This window comes from Labeo rohita, chromosome 3, assembly GCF_022985175.1.
Source record: "Labeo rohita strain BAU-BD-2019 chromosome 3, IGBB_LRoh.1.0, whole genome shotgun sequence".
Taxonomy (NCBI): domain Eukaryota; kingdom Metazoa; phylum Chordata; class Actinopteri; order Cypriniformes; family Cyprinidae; genus Labeo; species Labeo rohita.
The window spans coordinates 11,502,298-11,517,926 of record NC_066871.1 but is presented as its reverse complement, the minus strand read 5'-3'; the positions used below and the strand labels follow the sequence as shown (position 1 = coordinate 11,517,926).

At 35.5% G+C, this 15,629-nt stretch overlaps 1 protein-coding gene across 1 annotated transcript in view; it reads right to left on the bottom strand.

The window, feature by feature from the left end:
* Nucleotides 1–6,373: 6,373 nt before the first annotated feature.
* The window catches only part of rnf216 (ring finger protein 216), a 35,572-nt gene continuing 26,316 nt past the window's right edge, over nt 6,374–15,629 (bottom strand). Inside the window, 5 exon segments of the mRNA XM_051106123.1 lie at nt 6,374–7,055; nt 7,057–7,082; nt 7,167–7,242; nt 9,951–10,173; nt 12,406–12,503. Coding sequence (XP_050962080.1) covers nt 6,789–7,055; nt 7,057–7,082; nt 7,167–7,242; nt 9,951–10,173; nt 12,406–12,503 — 690 coding nt within the window. The 3' untranslated portion in view covers nt 6,374–6,788.

The following is a 15,629-nucleotide window of genomic DNA, read 5'->3' as shown; positions in this document are numbered from 1 at the left end:
CTGATCAGTTAAATGCAAATGAAGCTCACACGCTCAGCAGATGAACAACGGGCACGGGCACGGGCACGGGCACGCTCCAGAACTGGTTTAACACTGAATTCCAAAGATGATTCAGTGGGAAGAACAGCTGAAAAAACACCAGAGACTGCTTCCCAAATGTCGTTCGTGTGTTATAGCTTAGTTATTTTATGTGAATATGAGAGCAACAAGGCCCATTCAAAAACGCCAGTTTTATTCAGAGCTGGTAATTTTGCTACAGTTTTTGCTTGGAAATATTACACTTATCTGATCAATTTTGATCATACATTTTCATGATAGTTTTGCAACTTATAAAGTTTACAAAAAATATAAAATATGATTTTAATTGACATTAAATGTAGTGTAGGAAATTCCAAGTGTAAATTATAATTGAATTTTCATTTTGCACTATAAAAAAAGTTTGGGATCAGTACAATTTTTAATGTTTTTTTATGCTTACATAGGCTGCATTTATTTGATCAAAATAGAGAAATAAACTGTAATATTGTGAAATATTATTACAAGTTAGAAAATAACGTTTTTCTATTTAAATGTACTGTAAAATATAATTTATGTGACGCAAAACTGAATTTTCAAGATCATTACTCTGGTCTTCAGTGTCACATGATCCTTCAGAAATCATTCTAATATGCTGATTTATTATCAATTTTGGAAACAGTTGTGCTGCTTAATATTTTATTTGGAACCTTTGATCAATTTTAAAGGATTTTTAATGAATAAAATGTTAAAAAGAACAGCATTTATTTAAAAGAGAAATCTTTTCTAACAATATCTAGTCTTTGCTATCATTTACCATCAACATTAACACGTCCTTGCTGAATAAAAGCATTAATTTCTTTCAGAAAAATAAAGAAATAAAAATTTACTGACCCCAAACTTTTGAACGCTAGTTGTTACAAAAGATTTATATTTCAAATGCTGCGCTTTTAAACTTTCTATTCACCAAAGAATACTGAAAAAAGTATCTCAGTTTCCAAATTAAAAATAAAAAATTAAAGCAGCACAACTGCTTCCAACATTAAAAATTAATTTAGCATATTAGAATGATTTCTGAAGGATCATGTGAGATTTTAGAGTATATAAAAAAAAAAAAATAGACGACTGTTATTTTAAATTGCAATAACATTTCAGACCATTACTGTATTGTACATTCATCATATTTTCCCCTGCATCTCCTTGTCTCTGTGAGTTTATGATATCATGGACAGCAGCTCCGGCAGTCACATGATCATCACTGACCCCAGGAAATCACTGCTATGTGTGACCACCGCCTAGGGCTTCACAACAGGGGATGATGACACTCTCATGACTGCAAGTCCAGCCCTTCACACCATTAACACCAGCAAACACAAAAGAAGGAAATCTTAATGACTTCCCTTCAAGCTGATTATTAGATACACTGACCATCCCTCTGGAAATCATCTGTACATTAACATTACAATGAGGTGTAATGTTAAAAAGGTGTAAAAATGGTTCTTCTATGGAATCACTGCAAAAACTCCCCTTTTGAAATCTTTATTTTAGTGTTCCAAAAGGGAAATTTTGCAGCAATGCCATAGAGAAACCATTTTTGGTTCGCCAAAAGAACCTTTGAGAAAACAGTTCTTAAAATAACCACTTTTTCTTAATGCAAAGAACATTTTTCACTATAAAGAACGTTTTGTTCAATGGAAAGGTTTCATGGATGTTAAAGGTTCTTCATGGAACCATCAATGCCTAAAAGAACTTTTATTTTTGACTTGAAACATGAGGCAGAAGATTTGAGGCATGGATCCAGTTTCAAGAAGCTCTTAAGCAGTGGGCGCATTGAGCGCAAGCTGCCAGGGTCAACCCTTCACACCTGTAGGCCTACAGGCCCAAAGACTGTCCATCTGCTGACCCATTAGAAGGTTACAATGTCAAACCGAGACACTTTATTTGCCTGCACCGCGTCAGGTGTGGTGCACCAGTGCTCAGATACTCCACCAACAACAGATGGGAGAAGATGAGCAGATTATCCTGATTGTGTTACACCTCAGCACTGATTTAAGGAGCTACTGGTCATGATTGACACGCAATAGCACCGATTTCACCAAAGAAAGGGCTTCTGTAAGAGCCTCGTGCTCTCTGTGAGAATGAGTAATGTGCTTTAAGAGGCACGAGGGCTCTGAATGAAGCCCGGGGCAGAGGGGCTGCTGCCAGCGGGGAGGAGAACTGGAGGTGAGGATCCTGTGGGCTCCATTAGTGAGCAAGAGCTGTGGCTCTTTGTTGGAGCTCTGGGCAAGAGGACGCGACTCTCTGCAGGAGACTCACTGCTCTGCAGTCACGCCAATGGACGAGTCACGCAATACAACACAATAAACAAACCATTTCAACAGGCATCATGGGCCTACGTGCTGAATGACAACAGATTAATATTTGAGAATGCATTGATCTTTGGCACTAACATCTTACATTTTTGAGCAGCTCCATTATGTAAATCAAAAGTAACAGTTCCTGAATGATTCTGTTAGATGTTCTGTGACAGATTAGCAGGTCCACATGGATTACGTGCCTGAGAGAAAACTCTGCAAAAGTGGAACATGCATCATTCGCAAGTTTTGCAGTCATCTTTGCATGTTAATCTATTAAAAAAATCAATTTGATAATGCTTTTACTTTCCAGTAAGACTGTAACACTTCCTGTGTAAAGGTGTGATCACATTTACCTTGCATTCACCTCATTAGGAATCTGCATAATTGGGGATGTTTAGTGAGGTCTGTGTAAAGGCAATTCAGAGAATTGTTCTAAACACATTATAAATGTTAGAAATGTATTGTTGAAAATATGTTACAAAGCATGTGAACTATGTAGTAGTGTAGTACTGTAGTAAACAGTTTTTACCATTTTTGTGATTTTTTTTTGGGCTGAAATCATGTCTCGATGACACACTGGAGCAGCTGAGCTTGGGCACTAACACTATAATAAATAGCACGCATTCCCAAAAAAACAGCTCGCATTAGCATCAGTGGTTCGTCCACTCAGTTACTGTCATTACAGTTAGTTACTAAACAGTAAAAAGAAATAAAATTGGTTCAACTTAAAATAATTTGTTACCCCGCTGCCTTAAATTTTTTAGTTTAGTCAACTAAAATATTCCAGTTGACACTTAAATTATCATCAAGTAACTTAAAATTTCAAGTTGACTAAACAAAAATTTTTAAGTCAGCGGGGTAACAAATTATTTTAAGCTGAAACAACTCTTTGGAATATTTTTTTTTTTTACAGCATACAGCTTACAAGCTAGCTATGGCTTCGTTATATAAATGCATATTACCTGGTTGCGATAATTTACAAAACAGCTCGGTCTCATTATTTGTATTTGACAGTTGAGAGAGGCGGCAGCTTTCCCGTAAGTGGGCGTGGTTTCAGCGCTTATAGTGGACACACCCCCACAGTTTGAGAGCAGAGAATACTGCGTATTTTTTTTACGTTTTTAATACCTTATTTTATTTACTTGGCTTTATTATTATTCAAATTTGGCTGGGTGGTTAATAACACCTTTTTCTGTGGTGCGGCAAACTTAGAACACCTATTAATATTGCTTTATGAAACAGACATATCCGGTCCTTTGGTTGAGCTGTGTTTGAAGCTGTTGCAAAGTACACTACAAACATACATCTTTGTTTACATCTGTGTGTTGCTCAGCAACCATGTTGTTGCAACCACAACTGTTTCTAAGGAACTACATTTTATGGCAGAATAACGTTTTTATTAATGTCATTACATTTTATTTGCTCTGTTTTATTTTGTGAAACCTTACTTACTATGTATATGGAATAACTGTTTTATGAAAGCAACCAGCCCCAAGCAGCTGTGGTTTATAGTGAATTTATAACAGTTAAGAGACGCTTCATGTTGTGCCTAAAAATGTCCCTTAGTTGTTATAAATTCACTGTAAACCACGGCTGCTTGGGGCTTATTGATTCATTATAAAGCAAATGGTTCTGTTCTTTGATTCTGATTGGTTGAGTCGCGTTCTATGCTGTTGTAAATTACACTACAAACACACACCTTTGTTTACGCTTCTGTGTGTTGCTCAGCAACCACTCTGTAGCGACCACAACTGTTTTTAAGGAACTACATTGTTTGGTGGAAGAATAATGTTTTTATTAATATCATTACACTTTATTTGCGCTGCTTTATTTTGTGAAACCTTACTACAAATATGGAATAACCGTTTTATAAAAGCAATAAGCCCCATGAAGCAGTGGTTTACAGTGAATTTATAACAGCTAAGGTACGCTTTGCGTCGTGCCTAACAACACCCCTTAGCGGTTTTAAGTTCACTGTAAACCACGGCTTCTTGGGGCTTATTGTTTTATGACACAACTTCAAACACACAAAATGACCAACATAAAACTGCTTACTTTGAAAATGACCTCTTGAGTAAGTGGTGCTTCATGTATCTTTGCCCATGATATTTTGATAAAGTTTTGCTAATGTGACCACACCATAACCCACTGGATAATGTTTAAATCAATTCAGAATATTAAGATTTCCCCCCATACACTGTAAAAAAAAAAAATAATAATAATAATTTGTTGAGTCAACTTAAAATAATTTGTTACCCTGCAGACTTAAAATTTTAAGTTCAGTCAACTCAAATAAATTAAGTCAACTTGAAATGTTAAGTTTTACTAAGTGAAAAAACTTAGATATTTGAATTGACTAAACAAACAATTTAGTTTGTTAAACTTAAAGGCTGGGCTTGTTACCATCTGCCTTAAAAATTAAGATGAATGAACTCAAATATCTAAGTTGTCACTTAGTACAACTTAGCATTTCAAGCTGACTAAACTATTTTTGAGTTGACTGAAATCAACAAATTGTTTTTGTTACAGTGCAGAAAATGCATTTGGAATATTTCATGTGGTCTTGCTGATGTTTGGTACAAGAATGTGTCTTTTTTTTTGATGTATGAACATGGAAAGCAAAGGACTGTAATTATAAGTTTATAAAAATAACTCAACAGATCTAAATTTAAAAACATCCATCAGAGAGACTGTTAAGCTCACAGTGAGGATGCACCAGAGCAAAGAAATGTCTATAATCTAATTAAATTTGAATATTTTCCACCATCACATTAACATCTGTTTACAGTTCCTCCTTCATTTCCTTTTGTGACGCAAACCAGATAAGATCTTACATGTTACAGCCCAGCTAGGATTGGGCAACAGAGTCAATATTCACAAATTGCGCCAATATAAATTTGTGAATATTGCAGTGATTTTAAGGACTATGACTCACAAACTAATAATGCCTGATCTACACTACCAGTCAAAAGTTTTGGGTCAGTAAAAACAGAAATATTTAGATTTTTTTTTACAATTCATAACTGTTTTCATATTGTAATGAAAATGTTAGCGATTACAAAGGGGGTTACATACGAATATTTTCACACACATACAGATTTGATTGATTTCTTTCCCAAATTGTATTGACTGCTTTAAAATTTGGGAAAATCAATGTTTCAGGAGTTTAAGACACAGAACAGGACACGTTTATTTGGCAACGGTTTTATTTCCTATTTGGGTTTATGTATATGCTTTATTTTATATTTAAAAAAAGCTATGCAAAGATTTGATTTCAAAACAGTATTATAGCTAACAAACTAAATTTTATTCATTTAAATCTGCATTTAACCTCAAAACGATCTCAAAGTAAAAAGAGGTGCTAAAGTCTGATTTTGTGGTGGCTGTGCTTTAAAATTAAATGAAAATAATCTTAATTTAAGTATTTTGAAGGTCCGACAGTGTTGTTGTTGAGTAAGTGTTGTTGAGTAAGACTGTAAGGTTAACCCTGCCTGTTTAAAATGTTTGAAAATGATTAACAGTGGAAATTTTGAAAAGTAATCAAACGTAATCGTTTACATTAATAAAGTAATTGAAACAGTTACACTACTGTAATCTGTAACCTATTACATTTCCAAAGTAACCTTCCCAACCCTGATTATTATCAATATAACAATACAACAATAGTGCTGCCTAATACTTTTGTGAGAACTCATACATTTTTTTAGGATTCTTTGACGAATAGAAAGTTCAAAAGACCAGCATTTATTTGAAATAAAAATCCTTTATAACATCATAAAAGTCTTTACTGTGACTTTCAATCAGTTTAATGCATTCCTGAATAAAAGCATTATTTTCTTAATACTCTTTATGTCTTTCTGATTCCAAACTTTTGAACAGTAGTGTAAACATCAGTAGCAAAACTAGTCCTACAGTTTGATTTACAGATCTGAAATGGCATCAATACCCATCTAAACTAATCTAGGCATTTCCATGAGGAAAGATGTTGAATAAAAAAAACCCTGGATAGAAAAAAAAAAACATTAAAGCAGTTTGCTGACTGCAGTGGATTCTTTTGATGACTTCATGAGGAACATCAGTGGAAATCCCAGCCAAACCAACGTAAATGTTGAATTTTAGAAAGCGGCCCACACTGACTGATTTCACAAACAGTCTGTACATTTCCATCAAGTTCTGGTTTATTGAACTGAAAACTAACAGGCGTTCATATATAATTCACTCTGTATGCTGTTCAAAAAACGCCTTTCAACAAAGAAGCAAATCCAACAGGATCTTAAAACTCTCCAGAAATTCAGTTTGGGTCCCCTTACAAAATACGTAGAAAAAAAAACAGCGAGGGCTAACAGTTAAGACACAGAAGCCTGGATTTTTTTTTTTTTTAGTAGTTCGAATGTGGCGCTTTGTACCATGGAGTCCTCAAAGAGGTCTGAAGAAGCGATGCGGTGGTCCGTAGTGCATAGGCATATTGAAGTCAAAGTTCAGGTTACGTGGGTTGTAATTTACTGGGGGCAAGTTGGGCAATGGGGGAACGTAGGGGGCTGGAATGGGCTGAAGGAAAACACGCTGCGCTGGCCCGGGCAGCATGACCTGGGGGATGAGCAGTGGGGCGCGTACGGCCTGAGGAGCTGCATTAGGGGCCTGCGGTGTAACCCGAGGGCGCTTCGCTGGGATGGGCTCGGGGGGGAGGTCCCACTCTCTTCCCTGTGGTTTCTGAGGAGGAAACATTGCAAAATATCATTAGAAACCACTCGGCTTTAGGCGGCCGACTAAAGTCATCAACTAAGAAATACTGACCTGACTGATTGATCTTCTTATTTAACTCCGCTTCACCTTCTTTCTGAATCTCCTGAATGATTCGCTCATCGTCTTGCTGTGGATTAAAAAAAAAGACAGAAAGTGAAAGGGGGAGAAGAAATGCAAAAGTAGAGGGAACAAAAAAGCCTTTCAAAAAGGCACGCAATTAGGCTCTCCAGTTACTGTTCAATCATGTGAAAAGGCCGACGAAGCCCGCCAGAAACGATCCGATGCCAATGTCCGCGTCAGACCACAGCCTGGATGAAAATGGGACATCAGATGAACTTGGGAGGAGTCCACTTCATCGGTCAAACACAAAACGGCTCAAGTTTACCAGTCAGCCTGGTGCACGGTGCCAGGTGATTAGGCACGGCTCTGAATGGAGGGGTAATTGCAGCCCCCCGGGCAGCCAGCGGGACGGCACCCTGACTGCGCTCTTCACACAGAAACACGATTCAAACGCCTTAATCGGATAATTAGTGGAACTCCTGAATCAACCGGAAAAGGATTTCTCAATCACGCTCACTGCTTAAGGATAGTTTCCCCAAAAAAATGATTTACTCATCCTCAAGTTGTGCCAAACCCAAAATGTATTGTTCCCACAAAACAACAAAGGAAGAGAGTGAGAATAATGTCTGTTCTTTTTGATGGTGACCACACATTCAGGACAAACACTAGCTCCTCATCCTCATTAACGCTGCAATCAAACTTTGCACGTTTCATATATGAAATTTGAACCAATTAAGTTTTTCTTCTCACCCTTTTTTTATGGTGTGGAGAAGGGCTGGGAAAAATGTTATTTTCAATTATGACTTTGGCTTCCAACAAGTATGAAAGCAAGGTAATTGAGCTAAAATTTGGCCGCATTCCATTTCACAAAGATGCTTTTGTTTTGTCTTGTGTTATAAGTCTAGTGTAGCACTTTCCTTTACAGTGGTCTGCTTTTACTCCTCCCTAAAAGCCCAAATATATTATGCACTACCAGTCAACAGTTTTTTTTACTATCATTTTTCATGTTTTTAAAGAAGTCTCTTCTGCTCACCAAGCCTGCTTTTATTTAATCCAAAGTACAGCAAAAACAGTAATATTGTGAAATATTTTTACTATTTAAAATAACTGCTTTCTATTTGAATATATTTAAAATGTAATTTATTCCTGTGAAATATATTTAAATAGAAAGCAGTTATATTAAATAGTAAAAATATTTTAAAAATGTACTGTTTTGGCTGTACTTTTGATCAAATAAATGCAGGCTCGGCGAGCAGAAGAGACTTCTTTTAAATGTGGAGTACTTATGTATACGTTAATTTATAATGCATAAATTAGAAACGTGAATTAGAGTTTAAATCTAGGGTGTAAAAATGGCAACATTCTGCTAGATAACTTCTAAAAATTCATAAAAATAAATCATTAAATTAGTTAAATGAGGATAAGCAGAGGATTCATTCCTCTTAAAGGGATAGTTAATTAGTCGTTCCAAATACGTAAGACCTTCATTCATCTTCAGAACACACGTTAAGATATTTTTGATGAAATCTGAGAGCTTTCTGACCCTGCATAGACAGCAACACAACCGACACATTCAAGTAGCAAAAAAAGTAGCAATGACATTGATAAAATAGTCCATGTGACATCAGTGGTTCAACTGTGATGTTATGAAGCTACAAGAATATTTTTTGTGTGCAAAGAAAACAAAAATAACTTTTTTCAACAATTTATCCTCTTCTCATGTCAGTCTTTGACATGCATTTACGACTGTACCATAACACACAAAGTATTCTCGTAGCTTGTTTCATGCTGTCTATGCAGGGTCAGAAAGCTGTCGGATTTCATCAAAAATATCTTAATTTGTGTTCTGAAGATGAACAAAGGTCTTACAGGTTTGGAACGACATGAGGGTGAGTAATTAATGACAGAATGTTCATTTTTGGGTGAACTATCCCTTTAAAAACAGAATATTTGCGTTATTCGTCCATTTACCAAGAAGCTATCTATAACAACCTTTTATGATTAATAAATGAAAAAATTAACAGCATGCTGTCAATAATGAATGAGCACTTTGCGCTTTAGTCATAGCAAACTGGTGCTAAAGATGTAGACCTCAGCAGTCTATTATATAATATGAGGCTAATGCATGACAGTTGGCTGTGGTAGCTGCTGTGGTAGAGACCTCTCAGCACTACTAATCCATCAACACGCATGAGAAAAAGCATGCTCCACTCAAGTACCTCTCATATGTTAGACTCTCAAATAGTCATGTATACAAAACAAGCACAAAGCCATTACACTATATATCATCTGGTGTTTATCCTAAGACTGACTGATTCTTATAACAAATAATCTATCAATGCATCATATTTAGGGCTGGCCACTTAATGTATTGCATGTTAAAATAATGCAATTAAAATATAAATGTTTTTAATGCATCTGCCTGTTAATTATAAAAAAATCAAAGTAAAAACAAACAGAAATTAATATCAAATAATAAAAATAATTTCAAATCAAAACAGCTCCAAACACACTACAAAAAGAGGGTCAAAAAAGAGCAGAAGCAAGTACCTCATGTAACAGGAGTGTTTAAATGAGCACAAACACCCTTTGGGTAGTGAACAAAAGGCTTACATGTCTTAACGCTAAAGCTGGAGCACTAAACCTGTTGTAATCTGAGTAGATGTATAGAAAGTAAAAGTTGATCACAAGCTAATGTTGAGCATGAAAGGCTGACGCTGAGCCTCTCTCAAAACAAAAGATGGGAAATGTGAAGCGTAGTGTGTCATCCTTTACCGTGGGGTCCGTCCACAGCGAGCACTTCTTGCAGTGTCGGCAGGGGGCACCAGGCGAGCGAGCGTGCTGGCAGAAGTGGTTGTAGCCGTTAATAGGCTCCCGGCAGAGGTAGCACATAAAGGCGCCGCAGCGACACGACATCCGGTTGCAGCCTTCCGACTTCACCAGGCCTGTGGCACACTTGTGGCACTTCCTGACCCGGGCAGCGGTCATCTTCTCCTCACTGGCAATGAAACAAATGACATCTGGGCTCAGTTTACATGTAAGCACTGCTCCAAAACCTACCTAGCCTGCCCACCTAGAGAGTATTTTAAATAGTGGTTAACAGATATAGGTTGTTTGATGGCTAACGCTGATGTCTTGGATAGTCAGGTGGACGATCGCTGGTATAATGTTAATATACACTACTGTTCAAAGGTTTGGGACCTGTAAGATTTTTAATGTTTTTAATGGAGTCTCTTATGCTTATCAAGGCTGCATTTATGATTAAAAATACAGAAAAAAGCTGTAATTTTGTGAAATATTATTGTAATTACATTTTTTTTTTTTAAGTTTTCTATTTGAATACTCTTAAAATATAATTTATTCCTGTGACGCAAAGCTGAATTTTCAGCATCATTACTCAAGTCTTCAGTGTCACACGACCCTTCAGAAAATATTCCAATATGCCAATTTATTATTATCATCAATGTTGGAAATGTTTTTTGGAACCTGTGGTTCTTTTTGCAGGATTCTTGATGAAGAAGTTAAAAAAAACAAAAAAAACAGCATTTATTCAAAATAGAAATTTTTACTATCACTTTTTATCAATTAAACACATCCATGCTGAATTAAAGTATCAATTTCTTAAAAATAAATGAATAAAATAAGGAAGAATAAAAATGTACTGACTCCAAACTTTTACACAGTAGTTTATATTGTTATAAAAGATTTCTATTTTAAATACTTGCTCTTCTTCTGAACTTTTTATTCAAAGAATCCTGAAAGAAGTATCACAGTTTCCAAAAAAGTTTAAGCACCACAACCGTTTCCAACACTGATAATAAATCAGCATATCAGAATGATTTCTGAAGGATCATGTGACACTAACTTCAGTAATGATGCTGAAATTTCATCTTTGAACACAAGGATAAATTCTATTTTAATGTATATTAAAAAATAGAAAACAATTATTTTACATTGCAATAATATTTTAAAATATTACTGCTTTTTCTGTATTTTTGATCAAATAAATACAGCCATGATGAGCATAAAAAACTTCTTTAAAGACTGTTATAAATCTTACTGATCCCAAACGTTTGAATGGCATTGTATATGATTTCACACTATTTAAATATAAATTTGATTTAAAATTGCTGCAATTAAATATTTCTTTGACATAATGTTTACTAAAATAATTTGAATTAAATAATTTTAGTAAGAATCATGTAGACAAAAAAATGTAACTTGATAAAAAAAAATCTGTAAAATAAACAGATTCATACAGATATCAATTTCTTGTTTATTAAAACCATAAATATAGACCACCATGCAGAAGATGTGCATTTTTATAATGCATACAGTACAAACTTCAGAAGATTAATAGCCCTATTAGCAGAAGTTTGTACTGTTTGTGGAATTAAGTGTTTAATGACAAATCACATAAGCCTAAATATTTTCTGAATGTTGACAGTACATTAAAAACAGCATTACAGCCCTTCTATTAATGCACATTTGCCTTAATAGAAAAAAACTGTTAAACAAAGACAGGAAACTAATGAAGACAGAGAATGCTGTCAAAAAAAAAGGCTTCCTTATGATTTTAAAGGGATTCATTTCAGTTTGGATGCTGCCTTGCAGTTCACTAGCTACTGGAACAAAGCCACTATGCTAATTTTAGCATCAGTTATTTAACATATAAAAAGCATACTGGTATTGAGACTGTAGCATATTATCTTGATGTATCATATCAATGTGAAAACACAACCTGCCTTTGTGACACCATTTTTAATTTAATCTCTCAGCCAGGGTCACTTTCCTGTCTCTATAAATGTAGGCAACAAAAAAAGGTTTGGGGTAAACAGGATACACAGTCTTTTGATTCGTGTGTGTATGACAGGAAGGAAGCCAGGCGATCACATCCTGTCCAGTCCAGAGACTGAGCAGCAATGATAGGCTGCTTGCACACTGCATCAGTTTACACAGACACGCACGCTCCAGTGCACTTCCTCATGAACGCCTGCTGCGCACTGCAGGGGCAGCTCTGGATGATGTGTATTTGCAAACATAACACTCAAGGGAATCCATCAAATTCAGCGAGTGTTTTAGCATGCCCTGAGAAAGGCCTGGGGAAACAGCTGACTCAGCATCAGGGATGCTAATGACCTCCCAGGTGGTTCGCTACACTATCGAGTACCCTCAAAAGTGCACGGATGAATTATTAACAAGCTAAGAGTTTAAAAAGTCGGGCACTTACAAGGCCACGCGCAGCCGGATCTCGTCTCTCTCCAGCACCTGCTCGCAGGTCTTTCCCGCGTGCTCCTTCCACACCACATGGCACTTCCTGCAGCTCTCCTAAGGAAGGGGACACAAATAAACAATGTGTTATTGATTACAACTGAAATGCACAGTGGAAAGAGAAACACCTGGACTGTATTTCATTCATCCAGTGGGAGAAAAGGTCAAGTCTCTGTTGCTCAGTCACCTCTGTTTGTGCAATCGGAAGGAGCCGGTGTTCCCGGCATTGTATCAGAGGTGCATATTGCTTCCTAAACCACATAACGCACTAGTATTGTTAGTATGACCCCTATGGAATTAATCACAATGTCAATACACCATATTGGTTACCAGTACTATTGTAAACAATATAACATGCAAATGCAGCATTGCTAGCATGTCAGCTGGTAGAATGTACACATGGCCAAATTTGGACAACTAAAGTATGATTCTCTCTTTATGATGCGATATTGCATGTGGTAGAGTGTTCTAGGTGGTTTTGCTAGGTTTTTGGCAAGGCCTCCGATACGGATACACACCACAAATGTTGCCATGATTTAAACTAGTTTAAAGCCAGATGAAACTGCAGTGGTGTTGCTATGTGTGGTTTTACCTGTGGTTTTTATGATCTAAATGTGTGATACCATGGAAGACCAAATGTGAATTTGGTAACACTTTCTATGAAACCCATATTTATAATACATAAGGGTATTCTTAAGGCATTATAATGAATGCATAACGCATTATAAAAAACCTTATATGTTGCATCATCTTATAAATAATCATAATTATGATTGTACAATTATAATGCTTAAGCATTTGTAGTTATAACTTTTAAGATTAGGATTATTTATAAAATCTGTTAAGTGGTTAAGTGTGGAGTGTTATTTGAGTGTTCCCTGTGATTAATTTTGATGTGAGCTAGACAATTTCAACTGAAAAAATGTTTATATGTTAGGTTACATTTTATTTTGACTGACTATAGTCGACGAAAAGCAACTCTGCAACTACATGTCAGCTAACTCTCAGAGTATTAGTAGGCTTATGTTAAAGGGGTCATCGGATGTTCATTTTCAAGTTGACATGATTCTTTAGGGTCTTAATGAAAAGTCTATAGTATACCTCGGTTAAAAATTCTCAGTGGTAGTGTAACACAACACCCTTTTTACCTTGCCAAAATCAGCTCTGCAAAAATAACCCTGTTCTGGTCGAGGTTGCTTTAAATGTTAATGAGCTCTGCTCGCCCCGCCCCTCTCTTCTCTCTGTGGAGTGACGAGCCTGTTTACTTTAGCCGCACTTAGCTGTGTTTAGCTGCTAAATTTGCTAACTAGCACGTTATTAGGAAAGGTGATCACAAATATTCATAAAAAAACCCCTTATACTCGCTTCTGCTGTAAATGAAGCTGGATCACGAATGATTTGCGCGAACACAGACGGATATATGTAGATCGGGAGGCGCATTCCCTTCACAAACAAACGTAATCTACTGCATCTTCAGCAGCTCAGATTTCAGGAGTAAATGACGACCACCATGTTCATTATTACATCCAGCAACACAACACCTCAATCGCTCAATTCGTGTCTGACTTGCATCCCTGCTCCGGCATCAAAACATGGAGGTTGGAGTGTTACAACTGATCTGAGGTAAGAGCTCATGTCAATCAACTATTGTGGGAGCGGCCTCTGTCAGTGATATTATTTTTACAGATGAATTAAAAACCACTGCATGGATTTTTATCATTATAGGGTAGATTTGTACATACACTGCCAACACACATTAATGTTCAAACAACATGTAAAAGTAAACTTTAAGGTTAGGGTAGGTAGAATGTTGACGTACTTACTGACGTACCATCAACATAAAGTGTTAGCATACATACTACTAATACTCCAATGACTGCTAGTTGGCATGTAGCTGCAGAGTTGGCTACAGGTGACTAAAGGGTACCATCAAAATCAAACTGATATTACAGTAAAAACAGTTAAAAGCAAATGTGTCATATTACACATTCATCTGATCTGATATCTGATCTTATGGCTGTTTGAGAAAAAATATTATTATTATTATTATTATTATTATTATTATATAACTATACTTATAAGTGGTCATTGATTGCTTTAAGTAAAGTAGCATATGAAAGATGGCAAGATATGAGACTTATAATACATTATAACTATGAGAAATATAATCCATTGTAATTTAAGTGGATGCAACATGTTCATTGTGTTATAAATCATCTAATTCTTAAACCATAACCACAAAAAAGTAAAATTATAATACATTGAAACTTTCCTTATGAATATTCATAAGATGATATAACATAAGGTTTTTTATAATGCATTATGCATTCATTATAATGCATTAAGAACACCCTTATAATGTATTACAAATATGGGCTTCATATAAAGTGTTACTGTGAATATGAACAAGATTAGAGATCTACCTCAGTAAGAACATTCAAAATTTTCCCTTTAAAAATGAGGTTATTAAAATTTTTTTACAGATGTTACTGCTCTTAAAAATTTACATATTCATCCCAACACATTACTGCTGGTACCATTGGTCTCATATGTTAGTCAAATGTTATATATATGGATGGATAGATAGGCAGAGAGATAGATACAGATATAGATATATCTGCCATTCAAAAGTTTGGGATCAGTGAGATTTTTAATGTTTTTTTTAAAGAAGTTTCTTATGCTCATCAAGGCTGAAAAAAACAGTAATATTGTGAAATATTATTTCAGTGTAAAATAACTGTTTTCTATGTAAATGTATTTTAAATGTAATTTATTCCTGTGATGCAAAGCTGAATTTTCAGCATCATTATTCCAGTCTTCAGTATCACATGATCCTTCAGAAATCAGTCTAATATACTGATTTACTATCAATGCTGAAAACAGTTATGTTGCTTAATATTTTGTTGGAACATGTGATACTTAGAATATTAGACATTTATTAGTACTAATTAGGCACATATTAATACCTTATTCTACATCCCTAAGCCTACCCAATACCTAAACTTGACAACTACCTTATTAACTATTAATAAGCAGCAAATGAGGAATTTATTGAGGAAAAAGTCATAGTCAATAGTGAATAAGTCTTCCCTATTCTAAAGTGTTACCATACTTTTATTCAGCAAGGATGTTAAACTGATAAAAAGTGATAGCAAAGACTTATATTGTTAGAAAAGATTTCTA